The 21585-nt window shown below is 44.6% G+C and overlaps 1 protein-coding gene across 1 annotated transcript in view; it reads left to right on the top strand.

Annotated features, from left to right (window-relative positions):
- LOC119463972 (anoctamin-4) overlaps positions 1 to 21585 on the top strand; it is a 142748-nt gene that overhangs the window by 101783 nt on the left and 19380 nt on the right. Inside the window, exons 27-32 of the mRNA XM_049655446.1 lie at positions 4608 to 4682; positions 13716 to 13874; positions 14945 to 14981; positions 16903 to 17014; positions 18915 to 18969; positions 20292 to 20386. Of these exons, the coding sequence (XP_049511403.1) occupies positions 4608 to 4682; positions 13716 to 13874; positions 14945 to 14981; positions 16903 to 17014; positions 18915 to 18969; positions 20292 to 20386 (533 nt within the window). The remainder of the gene's footprint in view (positions 1 to 4607; positions 4683 to 13715; positions 13875 to 14944; positions 14982 to 16902; positions 17015 to 18914; positions 18970 to 20291; positions 20387 to 21585) is intronic.

Genomic DNA, 21585 nt, shown 5'->3' with positions numbered 1-21585 from the left:
TGCGTCGAATCAAATGAATGGTCACTCCACCTGCAGAGAACACACACCAGCCTTACATATTTCCTTAAAGTCCACTCTGATCATCAGCATCAGTGTTTTAATACTGTTAACGATAATGCGTGTGCTACACTTTTTCTTAATCACCCCTCTGTAAGACAGCCTTTTTCACTGCGTGTCAGGGAGCTTAGCGAAGAAATGGATATCCCACTCCTCGAACGTCGCTTAATGATTTCAGCCAAGCTGTTACCACCTTGGGAGTGGCAGGTAGTAGCATGTGATATATCATTTGTGGAGGTTACAAAGCACGCTTCAGAGGTCGAAATCCGCATGCATTTTCTAGAATTACAGTCCAAGTACTCGTGCACAGAATTTTACACAGACGCTTCTAAATCACATGCCGGAATATCTTATGCAGCCGTCGGTCCGTCCTTCTCGGAATCCGGCGTACTCCACCCAGAAACAAGTATCTATACGGCTGAGGCCTACGCAATATTATCAGCCGTAAAGCATGTAAGAAATCAAAACTTCAAAAAACCATTATATTTACAGACTCCCAAAGCGTCGTAAAAGCCTCGAAGTCATCCTGTAAACAGAAAAACCCTGTTCTCATTGAGTTCTATTCTGTTCTTTGTAGAGCATACGCAACTAACCAGCATGTCATTATATGCTGGGTGCCTGGGCATAGAGGCATCGAGGGCAATGTTCTTGCCGACCAAATGGCCAGATCAGTCACATCACCCGTTATTAACCCTACAGCTGCTGTTCCTGCAACAAATTTGAAACCTTTCTTGCGAAATAAACTGCGAAGCCACTGGTAACGCTTGTGGGACGCAGAAACAAGTAATAAGCTTCATTTGATTAAGCCACAGTTAGGTTACTGGCCCTCCGTAAAGAAAACCCGGCGAACTGATATCCTATTCTGTCGTCTCAGAATAGGACACACATACGGCACCCACAATTTTCTATTGAATGGTAATGATCCTCCAACCTATGGTAGATGTGGCGAGAGGCTCACCGTCCTCCACGTCCTCCTGAAGTGTCGGGAAGCCGAAAGAGAAAGAAAGAAACATTTTCTTCTAGCATATCACTATTGTATCCCTCTACATCGCGCTATGTTTCTTGGTAAAGAACCGCTTTTTAACACCAAAGCATTACTCGCATTCTTGAATGATGTTGTGCTACATCTTATTAGCCCAATAAGTTCGTAGCGCATACTATCTCCAGAGGATGTTGCTGTGATAGTTTTTTTATAGCGCATGCCTCCAGGCCCTTGTGTCTCAAGGGCTCTGTTTAGGCACTTGTGCTTCTGGCCAATTATTGCATCTGTAATATTTTGTAAGTCGTATCATTCTTTCGCAATGCATTGTTCATGTCTATAGTACACATCATTAGTCATTGCCATAATCTTATTACGTATAGATTTTACGCATTTTACAGCGACTGTTTTTAGGCCCCTTTACAGCCATGCCACATCTAATGTTCATATAATTGACTATTCATATACCCCTAACAAGTCATTACCATCGTCTTGGCTCTCTTTGGACACATCTGGCCCTTGCGCCAATAAACCACAATAGTCATCATCATCAATCATCAGGATGTCAATGATGAAGTTGTAGATAGCAAATGTGAAGTGAAATTATAATTTACATAACTTTGTACATACATCCACAAATACATCCGCCGAGATAGCGACCGACCCAACAGCAGCCAGGAAGGAAGCCACGCCAAACCCGTGAAGGTAATGATCCTCGAATCCTCACTCCGAAAGCTTCTCTTTGAAAACAATTGTTGCCCAACCGACGCGCCTTGTTGGAATCTACATACAGGGAAGCTTTGTTTAAATGCGTAAAGAGTATTCAAACCTGTGTTAACTTCCTTGTTATTGCAATATCAGCGCAAGAGCATACCTAAGGCCCTCGCCCAAACCACACATCTGTGCTACAAGCTGTGCAAACGCAGCTGCTTCGCATCTGCTCGAGTGCGCGTAGATGCCCTCTCACGTACCCGTGCCATGCAATGGGGACACGCATGGCGATCATCTCGAAGAGCGAGTTCGCGTTCGCACGAAAGATGTATGCGTGCGATTGTGGCCTAATGGTTAGAGCATCTAGACCAAGCATCGGGCACGCAATGCAATTTCTTTTTTATAAGTAGGAGCTATTCGGCGAGACAGCAGCAGCAGCAGCGTGTAGCAGGTACAGTCAGGAAAGTCCGGGAGGGTTCCCAAAGAGATTCTATGCCTTAAAATTTATTGAGCATCCACGCCACATCGGTGCACGCAGTGTGATATCACCGCAGATCACACGTCATCACCTGCAGCGCTCCCACAGTTGTCACGCCAGCCACGTTCGCCACCTACGCACTCATACTCGCTTCGAATTTACCTGTATAAAACGCACTGGAAATGCCACCTAAGCTCATTCTCACTGCTGACAAAAAGGGTGAAGCACGTGAACGGCTAAAGGAAGCGATAAAGTAGGCGCGCAGACAACATGAAAGCGCCATGACACAGAGGAAAATGAAGATTGATGACGCCGGAGACGTGACGGTTGTTGTCAACGCGCGAAAGAAAGGACTATTTCCAGCATGAGTGGAAAGCCGTATAGAACTGTTTTGCTTCGAGCGCGACATTGGTCGCGTTGGAGTTGGCATCGAGTCCGAGCGGAACTTTATAATAAGATACAAGGTCGATCCCAATGGTTTACGAAGCTGCGGGTGAAAAGTGGTCCAGAACGAATTGTCGCTCGCATCAGCAAAGAGGGGGGTATGGAGCCACCATTGAAGCGCGACTATCCGAGGAGGGAACAAACTCTGAGAAAGAAAAACCGTTATTTTTAATTCTTCGTTTGATATCATTCAACAAAAATAAATTTCCTAATCACTTATACATGCATCACATGTGATCAGGAAAGAAAGGACAACCCTCTTTTGCTTTATCATTAACAATAAATACCCCTTTTTCAGCGCCCGCTGTAGAAGGGGGCGTTCACGTCGCTATCCAATCACAATTCCATACACTTTTGAAGTGCGCAGAAAAGGCGCGCTCGTAAAAAATCACGTTTTACTATACGCCCCCCTTACACGTTGTGTTGTGTTGCTTGTCTACGCGTGTCTGAATTCTGGTGGCGCGGCGTTTGCGAGCTGTGTTTCATCGTTGTTCTACGTGTTCGCCAAACGTAGTAAGTTACGACCACCAGATAACTGTTCACTTTAGCTGCCTTCGTGCGACTGCGCTGGCCGATGGGCTTGGCGTCCGAAGATGCGACCAGCATATAAGGCCCAAAGCTTTCTTTGGACTGCAAAAAACGGCATTCCGTGCATGGGTGCGATCTTTACACCGGTGCGACTGACGTTTTTCTGCATTGTTTTGAGTGCCAAAAATACGAAACGCCCACATATATCGCGGGACATTTCGAAATACAGCTTCAGTGGAAGGCCACGAAAGCAAATTTCACGCCTTTACGACTGAAATGACGTCACTTCCGTTTTTAACGGATATGGCGTCACATTTTGTTTGTTCCGCCGGAAGTGTTCTCTCGTCACATATATATTCCGCTAATCTCCATGAACGGCCGATTAACGTGTGGGCATCTATGAAAGCTTCGTTTATAGGTAGAGTATCCTTGTAAGACATGTTAAGGGTAGCGCCGGTAAGAGAATGCATCAAAATATATTGGGGAGGTTACATCGGGTTTGGCATTAGGGTTGGCAGAGAGGCTGAGTAGGACATAACACTAAGATTATAGTGTGCACTGGCGCCATTGGCATTAGCATTGGTGCTAGAGCTTGAGTAGGACATTACACCAAGATATATTGGGGGAGTGCACGTCATCAGGATTAGTATTGGGTTTGGTAACGACGTTGCGCTTTAGTGTGTCTGCTGCATATGCCTGTGAGGTTTGCTATGTATCATGATATTGCGGAGAGATGGGCAGCAGTTAAGCTCACGCAAGAGTGCTTTTGCTGACTTTTGAAAATAATGAACGATGACTTCTGCTAGATTTTTCGTATTATCTTGCGTATTCATTTTTTCTACAGTTGCGAGAAAGGGAAAAAATTGTCATCTACCTGACAGTAGCATGAACCTACCAAGGAAACCCATGGTATAGCTAATGTACAAGAATGGCTTTGTACCTGGGTATGATAAAGCGATTTTTTTAAACTGCTCAGTTTCTCTTTCTGAGAAACCTGTATGGGAGTTTTCTTTGTAACTTCGTGGTATTGCCGGATGCATGACAATTTCCCTTCTCTCAAAATGTCCCCCGCCTTGCGGCTTTCCACAGAGCTGATTCGCCATGTACTCTAGTTTTCATACCAGAACAAGGTTTGTTGTTTCCTTTTGTTTTCATTAATATGCACTATAGGCACTTGTACTATATCTCATTTTGTAGCCACTCCTGCATGGGCCCGAGGAGGGCCTGCAGTATTGTAAAATAAATAAATAAATAAATAAATAATAAATAAATAAATAAATAAATAAATAAATAATAAATAAATAAATAAATAAATTGCGCACTATTTCCTTAAGATGCGACACTTACACCGTGGTATCTTTTGCATAATTTTCCAAAAAAAACGTACAGAAGTAACTTTTTTTTTTGCAGAGATACGAACCGTACGTGCCTTTCTGGGAGAAGGCAATGAGGATATCAGGGGCCAATTCCGTCGTCCTATTCATGGTGGGTGCCTTATGGAACATTTATCTAATGAACTGTGGTGTCACCTCGTCATTCCAAAAGAGGTATAAAGCCAGTCCTATAACGTGAGTGTAGCGTTTAACCTACACCAAGATAGGGCAAGATAAGAAAATGAAATCCATAATATTTCCCTACTGAAAAATACATATGCCCCATAACTCCCATATTCAATAATCAGATATGAGCCATACAGGATCCCATACACAACTCCGCTTTTCTTATATGTCATCTGATGTTATCGGATGTAGGAGTTATGGGGAATACGGTTTTTTTTTTCAGTATGGTTACAACAAAGAAGAACGCCTGTGCGCTTACACACGAAACGCAAATTAGCTTCTCTAGTGCTAAAGCACAAAGGCGGTAACGAGTACGATATCAGAAGCCTGTTATGAAACAGCAGCGCTGTATTTCCACAATGGCAACACAAAGACTCTACAGGAAAGTTTCCTACTGACATCTTCACTGTACTTGTTAAAAATCATACCAAACAACCACCAGCTCTTTTTGCTTCTCTTATGTTGTCCTTGTTGTTGCCGACTTGAAAGTCTATAGCACGTACCCTCGGGGGGAAGGGGGGGGGGGGTATCTAGCTGATAATCTTGTGGTGACAACAACGAACTTATACTTATAGTGCGTGCTGTGTGTTTGTCTAATGCGCGTTGCTGCGCCCCTGTCGTTCTTCCTGCGGTACAACAAAGCAGAAGAACATAACCAAAGTCAGTGGGTGCGCTGTACGTCGTCACATATACATACAAAATTAAAATGCTGGAAATGCAGAAAATAAAAAAAAACAAGAAAGACCTGTGGCAAATGCTTTTTATGTTTCAATAAAATGTCCCGAGCTATTTTCTAACTGAGCCCAAGAATAGGTGTTTTCAAAGAGAATGTTACAAAAACAAATTAATAGGAGCCAAAAGTGAGACGCGGATTTTGTAGTACTATTCGATAAAACATCGAAACAGCGGCAGGACAAATAGGAATCATCTGTTGTTTCGGCTTTTCTACAGAATGAACATAATAATGTTCTCAGAGAACCAACCTTGTGATTGCTCGTCTGAGCTCACAGGGTTTGCCATGGCCTCGCCCATACTTGGTCAGGTTAAAGTTGTCGCAGGGAGTCAGCCTTGATCTTCAGTATGGCTCATATGGCCTTTCTGCAGTGCTGGTATTCTTTTGTAAGTTGTGTTATCTTATTACCTGTATTATACCCTGGAAAGTAATTTACAGGTTTCAATAAAATGTCCCGAGCTATTTTGGAACCGAATCCAAGAATAGGGGTTTTCAAATAAAATGTTACAAAAACAAATTAATAGGAGCCAAAAGTGCGAAGCAGATTTCGTAATACCATTTCATAAAACACAGGAACAGCGGCAGGACAAATAGGAATCATCTGTTGTTTCGGCTTCTCTACAACATTTTTCTCTTCCCTATTCTTTCCGCCTTTCATTTCCCCTTCCCCTTCCCCCAGTGCACGGTAGCAAACCAGAATCTTTTCGGGTTAACCTCCCTGCCTTTCCCACCACGTTTCTCTCTCTCTCTCTCTCTCTCTCTCTCTCTCTCTCTACAAAATGAACATTATTAGCAGAGAACCAGCCTTGTGATTTCTCGTCTCAGCTCACAGGGTTTGTCACGGCCTCGTCTATACTTAGGTTAAAACTGTCGCAAGGAATCAGCCTCGATCTGCAAAGTCTGGCTCATAGGAATTTTTCGTGTGCCTGGTATTTTTTCATAAGTTGTATTACCCTATTTTAGACGTTTTGACTGTTTACCACCAACTCTTGTGGCGCACGTGGTGTTGTCTGCGAATTTGCCGCGTTGGTTTTTCATACTGCTGTGAAACCAGTTGCATGGCTACCGCAAACTTGATTACGTACAGCTGTACTTCGCGTCTCTGTGTGCAGAGCATAATTAGCTGCAAAGCGAACTAGCCCTGGACATGATTAAGACATTAGTACATAATTTAATTCCGTAATCATGTCATCTCAGGTGCATATATATATATATATATATATATATATATATATATATATTTAAATCCGCTTCTTTCTTTAATGTATTCAGGCCTTGCCAGTAGTTCAGTGAAACGAAATATTAAAATATGATAGAGTTGGTACAATCTGTATTCATTCGGAGCTCTGAAGTGTTGTTTAACAAAACATGCTCGCCCAATTAATGTTTTGCACCAGTGAACTACATCACCAGTTCAACTTTCGCCCTCCGCATTCGGTTCAGGTTTGTATGCCTTGTTTTTTTTTTTTCATCTCTTGTGTAACGTCCTCTACACGTTTACCGGTTTAATAAAGGGTGTTGACAATAATGTTGATAATTAAAGGCAGGAATCACTTTTCCTAATGAATAAACTGAGAATAGGAATTCGACCACGATTTCTTCATGCGGAATAAAGCTTATGATAGTATGTATTTTCATGACAGGTACTTTGGAGCGTTTCGTGAGCTTTTTTTGTATTTTTTTGCTGAGGAGATAGTGAATGGCAAATGCATTACTATACTCTTCCTCTCTGACTTGCTATTTATCATCAAAAGGGCAGACATAGATGCTTGTTTGTTTGGGAGGAAGAAAAATGGTTGTGGGGCCGCACAGTAATTCTCCAGAACGAGGACACCTCAGAGCGACTACAAATCCTTCAAGCAATAAGAGGAAAGAAACACAAGGATGATATTCGAGGAAGATGACAATTAAATGTCGTCTGATCAAATTCCAACGGAGTCCCCCGTGAATGCTACGCTACAAACACACATAACCGCGGACGTGGAAACAAGATACGTGCCATATCATATAGGAAGGCCACGTGTGCTTTTTCATGGACTGAGTAGATTACTAACGCGACTGCAGTTGAATATAGCAAGTATTCCTATACGACAAATTGCCAGTGTTTGTTTCTTTCGGCGTAGTCTTGGACAGCAAAATGACCTGACGATGGGCTGTGAATTACCTTGCTGCATCCTCATTAGAAAGACTGAATGCGCTGAAGCGCATGACTGGCATACATTGGGGTAATCATCCCACCTATATGTTGAAGTTGCACTCTGCACTTGTTGTAAGCAGAATTTTATACCAACTGCCGCTGATGTCTCCGTCGGAAAGCCAATACCAACGCTTGGAAATTATCCTCAGGAGAGGCCTTCATTTGTCTGTAGGCGTCCCTAAATCAGTAGCAAGCACGAAAGGAATGGATGAAGCTGAGTGTCTACCTCTCCGCCTTGAAGCCCCTCGTACCCTACTGACATAATTTCTTCGGTTGAGTGGGTCTACTATTGGAAAAGCCTTGCATCGAAGAAACCGTGCTAGACCTCGCTCCCATTTCGATTCGGCATTGAATACACTCCATGTCCTTCACTTTCAATAAGTTAAACGAAGCCAGAGAATCGACCCACCCTGGATGCTTGATGACGTTATGTGCGATCTCACTGCACCTCGGCTAATTTCCAAACGATTCGTTTCTACTTTGAAGGCTCGGTCACTGTTGCTGCAACATTTGGAACCTGCATATCAGAACCACCTCCAAGTTTGCACCGATGGGTTGGTAAAAACAGATATAGGTAGTTGTGATGCTGCATTTTGAATTCTGACGCTCGGCTTCAGGTGTGCTGGACAGCTAGACAGCCTCGTTTCATCGATGGTCGCAGAGGGATCTGCTATTGCTGCTGTGATGAAACTGAAGGTATGTACTACCCAGAATGTAGTCATTCTTGGTGACTCAAAGTGCGCACTTCAGTTGTCGCGTGGTTAGTCGTCAAACCATTCCATTCGACAATCTATAGACCCTTTAAAATACCTGGAGAACGATGGATTTGCAGTCCAATTTCAATTGATACCTTCCCATATTGGCCTTTCCAGAAATGCAAAAGTTTATTCTACCACACCTGTAGCGTAATCAAGCCCTCCAGAGTGAAAGTACTTACAAATTGCTAACTAACAAAGGAGGCCATTTGCTGTCATTTTCGGAAACTTAGGATGCCACTACAAGAGCACTGCGGGATCAAGAGCCTACCGCGTTTGGAGGCCACCCTACTTTTTTTTAATCAGAACAGGTTCAGCATACACGGCAACTTGGGCATGTAGACTGGGTGCACACCTTCCCCGCTCTGTGGAGACTACAGAGAGATGGTCGACGTGGAGCACTTCATGTGGTCGTGCCGGCGTTACTCTGTTGAGCGAAAAGTTCTACACGACGCTATGAGAAGAAGAGGTTTCCCACACGACTGCGCACAACATCTGGTGTTTCCAGAAGGTCGCCAAATCATCGGAACAGGGCTGCTAAAACCTTCGTCTCATGTTTATTAGCGACAGTGGACTTTCAGACATGTGCTGACAAATTGTATATCCAGAAAGAGGCACTACAGGCGGAGAAATTGCCGGCCTCATCTGCGAGGCTAGAACCTCCTGCAACACCAATGCCCCCACCAACACGGAGGGCCACACCGGTACGGGCACAGAACGGCGAACATTTGACATCTGACGATTTTTCGGTGTAAAAATTCCAAACTGTTATGAATTCAAGCCGCTGTGGTGACTCAATGGCAACGTTGTTCTGAAGCTGAACACGAGGTCCAGGGTTCAATTCCCGGTTGTGGGGGCCCCATTCCTAAGAGGGCGGTATGCAAATAACGCTTGTGTACTCACATTTATGCGCACGTTTAAATAAAATAACAACGAGAACGGGTGGTCGAAAGACAATAGAATGAAACTTCTTGATTGACAGTGAGCCTCTGGATTGGGCGCACAAACCCATTTATTTAGGCCAATTAGCCACACTGCCTTGCGCAGCCCCAGCCTCGGCGATCAACTCTGGGCCGTCCAGCAGGCCCGCGAGGCGGCGGCGAGGCAACACCTCGACGTCCCCACGTGGGAGACCTAAGGCCCCGTGGGCAAAAGCTTTGCATTACTATCGATAAAGTTGTTACCAACCAAAGCCACACGCTACCCGTATAATGAGAAGGAAGTCTTCGGAACAATGAAATTGACTTGAACTATGAATGGCAAGTATTACCAAGTCATTACCGGCAGTTTATTGCTATTCTTGAAAGTGAAAATGAGAAGTATATAGGCATTGCTTCCTAGAAGTGAGACAGAAACGTTGAGGTTAACAAAGATGCTTGAGAAGGAGCTAAAAATTAGCGTAGCTTGCACTATAGGCGCAAGGCTGAATAAACAGCGGAGCTGATCGGCACCTAGCACTACCAAGTCATCCCGGAATTTATTGATTATTGATCAAATATTGATTACGTATTGATTGGCTATCGCAAGGCATTGGCCACGTAATTGGGTTAGGCTAAGCACTACCAAGTAATCCCCAGCATTTTCGAGAATTTTTTGAATATTTGTCGATTATCAATTAGCTATTGATTGGCTATCGATTGGCTATCACAAGGTATTGGCCACGTATTTGGGCTAGGCTTAAACAGCCCTCCCTCATGACTCCGACAATTAACCCATGGCCCTCAGTTCCCAGTGGCTGCGGAGCACCTGACCAAGGCGGCGGTCAGACCTGCTACGCGGCAGAGGGTGCTAAGAATCTCTGGGTCAAGGCAGGCCGCCAATGGAAACTGAACCTGGCAACGTTCAACACGCGCACCCTCTCGAGTGAGGCTAGCTTAGCAGGACTATTTGAAGAATTATCAGGCATTTCCTGGGATATTATTGGCCTTAGTGAGGTTAGAAGAACTGGTGAGGCTTACACAGTACTGACTAACGGCCACGTCCTCTGCTACAGAGGTCTTCCAGCTAAGAAAGAATCCGGGGTAGGATTTCTAGTGCATAACAACGTAGCGGGCAACATTGATGAATTCTACAGCATTAATGAAAGGGTAGCAGTCGTCGTAATAAAGCTGAATAGGAGGTACAAAATGAAGGTAGTACAAGCCTATGCCCCAACCTCTAGTCACGATGATGAAGAAATAGAACAGTTTTATGAAGATGTTGAACTAGCAATGAGAAAGGTGCAAACTCGGTATACTTTAGTCATGGGCGACTTCAATGCAAAAGTGGGGAAAAAGCAGGTTGGTGAGCAAGCCATTGGCAACTACGGCATCGATTCTAGGAATGCAAGAGGAGAGATGTTAGTAGAATTTGCGGAAAGGAATAGGCTCCGAATAATGAATACCTTCTTCAGGAAGCGCAGCAACAGGAAGTGGACCTGGAAAAGCCCTAATGGAGAAACAAGGAATGAAATAGATTTCATACTCTCTGCCGATCCAAGCATAGTGCAGGATGTAGAAGTGTTAGGTAAGGTGAAGTGCAGTGACCATAGGTTAGTGAGGTCTAGGATTTCTCTCAATTTGAAGAGAGAGAGAGTGAAATTAGTGAAGAGGAAACAGGCCAACCTAGAGGCAGTAAGGGTAAAAGCAGACCAATTCAGGCTGGTGCTCGCAAACAAATATGCAGCTTTAGAACAGGAAGATGAAGATAACATAGAGCTAATGAATGAAACCGTAACTAGGCTGATCTCAGAAGCAGCAATTGAAGTGGGAGGTAAGGCACCAAAGCAACCTGTAGGGAAGCTCTCCCAAGAAACAAAGGACCTAATAAAGAAACGACAAAACATGAAAGTGTCCAACTCAAGAGATCAGATAGAATTCGCTGAACTCTCAAAACTGATCAACGAGAAGAAAGTAAGGGATATTCGAAATTATAACGTGGGAAAAATTGAGGAAGCCGTAAAATATGGACGCAGCATGAAATCAGTAAGAAGAAAACTAGGCATAGGACAAGGCAAGATGTATGCACTGAAAGATAAGCATGGTAATATCATCAGCAATTTCGATGACATAGTAAAAGCAGCAGAAGAATTCTATACTGACCTGTACAGTAGCCAAAACAGCCAAGCTTCTTCCATTCGAAATAGTGATGAACCGGATACAGAAGCTCCTTCTATAACTAGCGATGAAGTTAGAAGGGCCTTGAAAGACATGACCAGGGGAAAAGCGCCTGGAGAAGATGGAATAACAGTAGATTTAATCAAAGATGGAGGAGATATCATGCTTGAAAAGCTTGCGGCCCTTTATACGCAATGCCTCACAACTTCAAGTGTACCAGAGAGCTGGAAGAACGCCAACATTATGCTTATCCATAAGAAGGGAGACGTTAAAGAACTGAAGAATTACAGACCCATTAGCTTGCTTTCAGTATTGCATAAAATATTCACCAAGATAATTTCCAATAGAATCAGGACAACACTTGACTTCAGTCAACCAAGGGAACAGGCTGGCTTCAGGAAGGGATATTCTACGATGGACCATATCCATGCCATCAATCAGGTAATCGAGAAATCTGCGGAGTACAATCAACCTCTCTATATGGCTTTCATAGATTATGAAAAGGCATTCGATTCAGTAGAGATATCAGCAGTCATAGAGGCATTGCGTAATTAAGGAGTGGAGGAGGCATACGTGAATATCTTGGCAAATATCTACAATGATTCCACAGCTACCTTGGTTCTCCACAAGAAAAGCAGAAAGATACCTATCAAGAAAGGGGTCAGGCAAGGAGACACAATTTCTCCAATGCTATTCACTGCATGCTTAGAAGAAGTATTCAAGCTCTTAGACTGGGAAGGATTAGGAGTGAGGATCGATGGCGAATATCTCAGCAATCTTCGGTTTGCAGATGACATTGTCCTATTGAGCAACAATGGAGAGGAATTACAACAAATGATTGAGGACCTTCATCGAGAAAGTGCAAGAATTGGGTTGAAGATGAATATGCAGAAGACAAAAATAATGTTCAATAGCCTGGCAAGGGAACAAGAATTCATGATCGCCAGTCAGCCTCTAGAATCTGTAAAGGAATATGTTTATCTAGGTCAATTACTCACAGGGGACCCTGATCATGAGAAAGAAATTTACAGAAGAATAAAATTAGGTTGGAGTGCATACGGCAGGCATTGGCAAATCCTGACTGGGAGCTTGCCACTCTCGTTGAAAAGAAAAGTGTAAAATCATTTAATTCTACCGGTGCTAACATATTGGGCAGAAACTTGGAGGTTAATAAAGAAGCCCGAGAACAAGTTAAGGACCGCAGAAAGAGCGATGGAACGGAAAATGTTAGGCCCAACGTTAAGAGACAGGAAGAGAGCGGTGTGGATCAGAGAACAAACGGGGGTAGACGATATTCTAGTTGACATTAAGCGGAAGAAATGGAGCTGGGCAGGCCATGTAATGCGTAGGATGGATAACCGGTGGACCATTAGGGTTACAGAATGGATACCAAGAGAAGGGAAGCGCATTCGAGGACGGCAGAAAGTCAGGTGGGATGATGAGGTTAGAAAATTCGCAGGCGCAAGTTGGAATACGCTAGCGCAAGACAGGGGTAATTGGAGATCGCAGGGAGAGGCCTTCGTCCTGCAGTGGACATAAATATAGGCTGATGATGAGGAATAAACAGCTTCGCTAGTTCACAGGGGTAGGTGCCATTGCGCTTGGACCCTTTCTGCATGACCGCCAGGATCGGCCCACATTTACCGTTCTCTGCGCAGACTAACGGTCGGCTTAAACAGCTCCGTCGTTAAAATACCGCAACGAGCAATGGAACGAAAAACTATAGGCGTTACGTTAAGAGGCAAGTAGACAGCAGTGTGCATTAGAGCGTAGCCGACATTCTAGTTGACATTAGGAAGAAAAGGTGGAGTTGGGCAGGACAAGTAAGGTGCATAGGGCAGATAACCGATGGTCTATCATAGTTACAGAATGGATGGTAAAAGAAAGGAAGCACAGTCAGGGACGCCAGAGGACTAGGAGTTTGCAAGCATGGGATGAAGTGATCTAATGCAAGACAGGGGTAATTGAAGATCACAGGGAGAGGCCTACGTCTTGCGGTGAACAAACACTAGGGTAAAGTGGTGTTGTTGGTCGTGGTGGTGGTTGTGACGATGATGACGATGATGATTCCGAAGCCCCTACTAGAGCTTTTTTCGTAGCCCACGAATTAATTTGAGCTGTTAATCTCCTGTAATTTCACGTAATTTTTTGCAACTGTTACTTGTGATGCTCCTCGCAGTTGTGCTTGGTGATATGCACGGTGTTCGGCATCATCGCCTACCGCATCATTCTGGTGGCGCTACTGTCTCGAGACCAGAACTGGCGGGCACTAGCACATGTCACTACGGCGGTAACGGCCTCGATGCTCAACCTGGTCATCATCTTGCTCATGAACAGGGTACGACCGCTGCACATGTAACTGTCCATGAGGTTGCCTTAGTTCTCTATAGCACGAGATGTCATGATTATAATGATCATGATCATGATATATAGGCGAAAACATGGCACGTACACACACTGTTGGGTCGACGGATGATTGGGTGGAGACTAAGCACAGTAAGTGCATTACCGAAATAAAGCAATAGAAAAATGAAAACCAAAAACAAAAGTACGGTGCGTACTATAGTAATGTGACGAAACAGAAAAGCAGATAAAAGAGATTGAAAATAAAGGGAAGCTTCATTAATGATTTAAATAAAATATTTCGGAAGGTTGTACTGACAGTAAAGAATACATAGAAGTGACACGGGAAACGTTTATAGCCTCTAGATAATCGTATATTCCCCGCTTTTCCTTTCTCTCTTCTCCCTGCGTCTCTAGATGCTAGTGGCTAGGGCCGGAGATAGAGTGCAACCGAAACATTTACACACAATCCGAGTTAACAAAGTGGGCTGTCAAGAAGCATTTCTTAAATCTTTGTTTAAAGAAACATACGCGTCTGCAGGTGACACCAGCTGTCCGTATTCTTTATGATACTGCTGCACAAAGTAATAGATATACTGCGGGCAACGATTTGAAAAGAAAAATGCAGGGAAATCACTTGTGAAGTGTGCATTCTAAAAAAAAAGAACTGTTTGTGTGCAGGCGCAATGGGGGTCTCTTATGAGTTACCACGTTAAAACCAAAAACACAACATTTGTGAAGACAGAAACGAGAACCAGTTTGTGAAGGAACCATGAATATATCCAAGCAGCTCCATTTGATTATTGAACTTTTCATCTCGGTAAAATGTTGAATTTGTGCTCCTACTTCTTATCTTCTAGAATCGCACTGCTTGCGTGTTTCCCAGTGTATTTGGGATTGTATTTGGGATCTGTGCCTCAATCTGGCCTCTGTGTTCGCGTTTGTTCTATTTTTTTTTCAAGGTAGCACTGATGGTAGACTTCATTTCCACCTGTCCAACCTTTTTGGAGGTGCCCTGATTCATTGCATACGCCCCTTGCATTCTTTTTTTTTTTTTTTGCGCAGGTATACAGCAAAATAGCCACGCGGCTGACAGACATTGGTAAGTTGTATTTCTCGTACGATGACAAGCTTACATGCGTCTATCCAAATGGGCAGCGAACGGCACACCGACAAATATACATGCGGTATTGGATCTGGCAGGCGTTGGTTGCTGGAGTTGGGGGACGTGGAGGCAGACTGGCAGACGTGGAGGAGGGTCACGTCACTTTCGGCCAGTCGTCGATCCAGCTCAGGGGTCGTCATTTTCCTCCTATAGTATTGGCCCGTGCAAGTGCCGTCATATTCGGCCAATGGGGACGCTCCAAGGGCTCCATTGTCCTATCGTTGACTTGCCTCCGGCGTTGCCTCCTCGCCTGGAAGCGCTCCGCTGGAGGGGACGGGTAGTTCTCGAACGACCTTTCAGTGCTGCAAAACCGCTTTTTTTTCGGGACCAAGGTCAACTACCTGGAACCGTTCCAGCCTCCCGTTGCACTTTCGAGAAGAGTCAAGCAGGGGGGAGACAATAGCTCGACGTGCGGCACGGGAGGTGAGGTCGCCAACCTGTCTGAGGGGTCCGGTAACGTGGTTGATGCGCCCCGGCGCACCATAATTGGGATGCGACGGCGATTTGATATGGTCGGGGAACTTGAGTGATGCCAGGAAAAGGGTCCGTATCTAATAGCGGCCATGAGTCGAGTACATTTCGTAGACCATGCAGACTAGCCTCTTGCGGCTTGAAAAAATAACCATACTCTTCGGTTTTCAGAACGAATGAAATTTAATTGCGATAGCCGAGAGAAGCACAGCGTTCTTTTTTTCCCACTTGGGTCGCCATGCGCCATAACTTCAGTATGAAACTAAATTTAAGCATTGGAGGTCCGTTTCATCGAGGTGCTGCAACATTTTCTCCCACAGACGCACATACATACCTAGGCATTTTATAAAGTGTTCATGTCTTTACAACGTACTTGCACCATATTTTCATGTGCGGAGGCTGCTCGTGCACTGAAATTTTCTCGAACAATTAAGTGTTGCAGTTTGTAAATTGTCTCGCCAAAGAATCAGGCAGTGCACCCTAAGCAGTGACGTTTCGCTGCGAAAAGGTATGGCACTGAGCTAGTTGAGGATTCATGACACAAATTCGTAGTGCGGGAACTAGACAAGCGCCAGGCAGACTTCCACGCAAATTTATTACTCGAATGCAACATATATACGTGTGTGTGTGTGTGTGTGTGTGTGTGTGTGTGTGTGTGTGTGTGTGTGTGTGTGTGTGTGTGTGTGTGTGTGTGTGTGTGTGTGTGTGTGTGTGTGTGTGTGTGTGTGTGTGTGTGTGTGTTACAGTCGATAAATAATTTTGAGTTATTTTTTGCTACGTGCTTCTCTTCTTTAAGCTATTTCTCTGACGGATCCTGGGATTCTGCCCTCCACTGATATATATGTATATATTTATGTCGCAGCCTAAACGACAAACCTCAGGATGAACAAAATGTGCCGTTTTACTTGTCATAACCATGACCTGATTACGAGGCATGGCTTAGGGGGCGCTCCGGATTAATTTTGACCACCTGGGCTTCTTTACCACGAACTTAAATCTAAGCACACGACCGTTCTAGCATTTGTCCCCCATCTATTTGCAGCCGCCGTGGTCGGTATCGAACCAGCAACCTCGAGCACAGCAACGCAACGCTGTAGCCACTGAGCTACTGCGTTTATGCGATATTCATTTTATCCGACAGTGCTACAGATAGCTTACGTATACTGCCTTACTCCTCCGATATTATTCTGGCGTATCATGGCTTCCGCATAGCATTGTAATGATTGTAACGCCACGTTCTAGTCCTCCGCGAAGCAGGTGCAAGTGGCGCAGTCCGTGCTATCGCCAAAAAGTAGTCCAATAAAATATGTCCATGTAGGTTACGTTTTGTTAAGAACATCAGTGTTCGGCGCCTGAGTGGATTAATGTCGTCTGTGTTTGCTTTCAGAACGCCCGAGGACGCAACGGGAGTACGAAGACAGCTTCACGTTCAAGATGTTCCTGTTTACCTTCCTCAACACATACTCTTCGCTGATATACATTGCATTCTTTAAAGGAAGGTATGTCGAAACATATGGGAGAAACTTGGAGGTTAACAAAGAAGCTTGAGAACAAGTTAAGGACCGCACAAACAGCGATGGAACGCAAAATGTTAGGCCTAACGCTAAGAGACAGGAAGAGATCGGTGTGGATCAGAGAGCGAACGGGGATAGCCGATATTCTAATTGATAATAAGCGAAAAAAATGGAGCTGGGCAGGCCATGTAAAGCGTAGGATGGATAACCGGTGGGCCGTTTGAGTTACAGAATGGATCCCAAGAGCAGAGAAGCGCAGTCGAGGACGGCGGAAAACTAGGTGGCGTGATGAAGTTAGGAAATTTGCAGGCGCGAGTTGGCATCGGCTAGCGCAAGACAGATGCCTTCATCCTGCAATGGACATAAATATAGGATGACCCGCCGTGGTTGCTCAGTGGCTATGGTGTTGGGCTGCTGAGCACGAGGTCGCGGGATCGAATCCCGGCCACGGCGGCCGCATTTCGATGGGGGCGAAATGCGAAAACACCCGTGTACTTAGATTTAGGTGCACGTTAAAGAACCCCAGGTGGTCCAAATTTACGGAGTCCCCCACTACGGCGTGCCTCATAATCAGAACTGGTTTTGGCACGTAAAACCCCATAATTAAAAAAAATTTTAGGCTGATGATGATGACGTCGAAACACTGTCGTTGTCTAAGTCATCCTATAGAGCGTATGCTTTTCTTGCTGCCAGGGATGCACATTAGCTCAGCTATATGATGGCGTTCATCGGTGCTGCTACCACTGCAGTATGTTCTCACAATAGCATTAACGAAGTTAAAATTTTAAGTAGCGCTGTCGTTTTACGAACATCCTTCTGTGCTTGTTTTAATGCAAATCATTCTAGTCGAGATCAACCGCGGCCGGTCTTGTGCCAGACGAGTTGCAGCTGCGCTACAAATTTAGCGCAGGGCCACCACTAATTGTCACTCGGGACATTGGGTCATTCTTCTTCGCTTTGATCCAATTCAGTTGAGTGGTGACCAATTTCAAATGGCCGAAGCAGCATCATCATTGTCGTCGTCATCATGAATCAGAATCACAATACTAGCTTGTACCATGACAAGTTGCTAGCCCTGGGAGGAGAGCTTTGTTCTTTATTAGTATGGAGAGACAGAGAAAAGCAAAGGCAGGCAGGTTAACCAAGCCGCACGTGGTTTGCTACCCTACACCACATGAGGGAAGGGGAACCAGGCAGAAAAGGAAAACGAAAGAGAGAAGTTCTCGCGTTCGAAATATTGGGTACAGGTTTTTGGGACATCAGTCGCGTTCGTTGTTGATGCTTCGTCATTTTTTTAAACAACGATTCGGAAGCCTTCTTGCCAGAAGAGATGCCTGAAGCGTTTCCCTTCATGTCCAAGCACTTTCATTGCGTGTGGTAGCAGGGCCGCTTTAATCCATCAGTACGTCATTGCAGCACTAGATGGCAGCACCGCCAAAGTTCTTGGTTTTTCTTCGTCTACGCACACCACTGTCACGACAAGCTGCTTACTAAGTGGGTTACAGCATTGCGGTTCCGTAAGCCATTAAGCGTGCTTTGTTGCTGTTAATTACTCTTGCACATTGTAGGAGCATGACCGCTCCTACAATGCTGAGCGGCCGTGGTTGGAGTTTTCATATTGTTCTAAGAATTTGGGGAGTTTGCGATGTGCTTGCGGGGATCTTGCGGTGACTTGTAGGACCTTGGCAAACTTTCAGGCATTTGCAGTAAGTTCGGAAAGAGGCTCCTGTCGCAATTCAGAGTCAAACGAGAAGAATCGTTAATGTCTATCGTTTTTTTTTTATTTGTTCTTGTTTGCTAGGTTTTAATTTGGAAGAAAATGTGCGTTGTGAAGTCAGCTGACGCACAGAAGACTCAGAATAACGCCTTGCTTTTCACCACTCAGATTCTCCGGCCACCCTGGCAAGGAGGGAACACTTTTTGGATACAGCTTGGACAAGGTATGCGTAACTCTTGAGCAAGACGTTTTATTTAGAGGTATGGATATTTAGAAACAGAATTGGTTGGAGATCTCATTCATTCTCACAAAAGCACTGTGCTTATAGAACTTGAAAATACCTTTTTCGTGCGAAGCCGTGCTAGATTATGTACTCGTCTGGCAGTTAGGCCGTGGATAAGCCCAGTGGATCAGCGAGTGAGTAATCACATGAATCAGTGAATGAGTAAGAAAGTATTGAGTGCACGAGTAGGAAGGAAGGAAAATAAGAGGTGAAAGGCAGAGAAGTTGACCAGGTTAAGTGTCCGGTTGGCTACTCTGCACAGGAGGATGAGGTAAGGGCAGAAAGGATTGGAAAACAAGTAAAGATTTAAAAAAGATAATAAAGAAAAAAGGAACGTATCAGTTCGCACATTCTATAGTTTTTCAATAAGTCCTGTTTCTTTTATAAAGCATACTAGCACTTTTAAAGCAGTTCGTGCCCACGTCGGCTGGGACCAAGAATTCTGGCTTAAGGGGACGGCTGTCGAGCGTGGTGCTGAGTACATTGCTTTGTGCACTAAAACGACGACAATCACACAGAAGATATGCTATCGTCTCTTTGCACCAGCAAACTTCACAGTCTGAACTTGTGGCCGAGTAGGTGAGTGAGTGACTCGGTACGTCAGTGAGTGATAGAGTGCGTTGGAGAGCGAGGAGGGCATAGACTGAATGTGTTCAGTTTTGCATGAGGGATGTGTAGGCAGAGATAGCACTATATCTTGAGTGCTGAAATGTCTTTTTTTAATGGGTTTTACGTGCCAAAACCACGGTCTTACTATGAGGTACGCCGTAGTAGGGGACTCCGGAATAATTTGGACCACCTGGGCTTCTTTAACGTGCACCTAAATCTAAGTACACGGGTGTCCTCGCATTTCGCCCCCATCGAAATGCGGCCGCCGTGGCGAGGATTCGATCACGCGACCTCGTGCTTAGCAGCCCAACGCCATAGCCACTAAGCGACCACGGCGGCTGCTGAAATTTCCGCTCTGGTCTGTCATGTGTGCATTTTATGGTCTTGATCACAAACAGGTTTTGCGTACTCTGCGTCCAGATAGGGTGTTCCGATAACGCGCGCTCAATGTTACACGAATGCTTGCTCCCGTTTTTTTTTTTTTTTTTTTTTGTATTCTACTACTCCGTGAGTGATTCCGTCGGTACTCAGTTCAGTGTAATTCTCAAATATACATATAGCTTTAATAAGGCGACCAGTGGTCAAGGTATTAACACATGCCCATCTATAGGAAGCAATACCTGAAAATTGCTATTGTTGCGTTTGTTTTTCAGTGCGAAGGTGGCTGCCTGTACGAAGTGTGCGTTCAACTGGCAATAGTCATGGTGGGCAAACAAGTCATCAACAATATTCAGGAAATCGGACAACCGTGAGCATTCCACTTTCATCGCTCTTTATTGTGGGTTCTTTTTCTCGCAATTTTTCTTTTTCTTTCCTTTTTGCTGTTGTAACCCTCCCCCACCCTTCAACCCGTTCTGGTTGGAAATTTGGCTGCTGTTTTACCTTCCACGCTAAACAAGTGCCTCTTTCTTTATCAGGCTTATTTTCGTGCATCAACGTTTCAAATTTGCACTTTCGCCGAAAATTTTCTACGATCAGCAAAATTTGTCATTTTGGACTTGGCCCTCCATTTCTTGCCGCTTTTTCTACTATCCTTTATCCCGGATAGTCACCTTTTTAACGAGAAATCTTGCTTTTAGCTGCACCGATACAACACCTTGCACGCTCGTGGTGCAATCCGAGTATGTTATGGTGTCACGACGAGATAATAGACATTATTTATTCGTATGGTCTGTAAGGTGTTTTAGCCAAGTCTACACCTAACATTGTCATCGGCTTTCCAGTCTAGGAAAGGTGAGCACAGAACAGCCTACGCCACTTTAAAAGGAATACGTACTTTGCAGCAATGTGACCTATTCTGCCTGAAAGTGGCCTTCCTTGAAATCAGCATAGTTCTCAATTGACATGTCTATTTTCAATGTAAAAATGTGTACCTAGCCAGCCAACACCATAGCTCACACAATCGCATTGCTAATTAGCGATTTTCTCTTAGCTACCTAAGATAAAAGGGAGAAGAAATTTCACTGAAGGCGTAGAGGTCGTTCATGAGCCAAAATTTCTTCTGCCTGCTACTCGACATAGATGGTAAAAAATGTGAAAAGTAGTGGTATGTTAGGGGTGTCGACGAGAACAGGCAGCAGAATGTTAAACTAATTATTGTACGGAGGACTGTTACCAGCCTCCAACCTAAACCTGTGTGTCGCTGCAATTCAATGAGCACACGCATGACTCACATGGTTGAATTTTGCGCCGTGCGGCTAGGAAGACACGCCGTGCAGTCGTTCAAGAGGGCCAAAATGGGTGGTGACCGTCCCTGTTGGTCAGGTGCGCAACCAAATCTCTAGGGTGCTTTCGAAACACTTACGCATAGAAAAGATAGGCCCGTTTTCCTGACACGGGTCGTACGCTGCAGAGGTTCCTACGAACAATGGCAGGCGACTCGTAACCATGCAAATGTCGGTAACTGACGTACAATTCGCACAAACAAAAGCTTTCTGATTTTGGCCG

The sequence above is a fragment of the Dermacentor silvarum genome, chromosome 9 (genome assembly GCF_013339745.2).
Source record: "Dermacentor silvarum isolate Dsil-2018 chromosome 9, BIME_Dsil_1.4, whole genome shotgun sequence".
Taxonomy (NCBI): domain Eukaryota; kingdom Metazoa; phylum Arthropoda; class Arachnida; order Ixodida; family Ixodidae; genus Dermacentor; species Dermacentor silvarum.
Note: the sequence above shows the minus strand (reverse complement) of the source record. Positions and strands in the feature narration are given on the sequence as shown.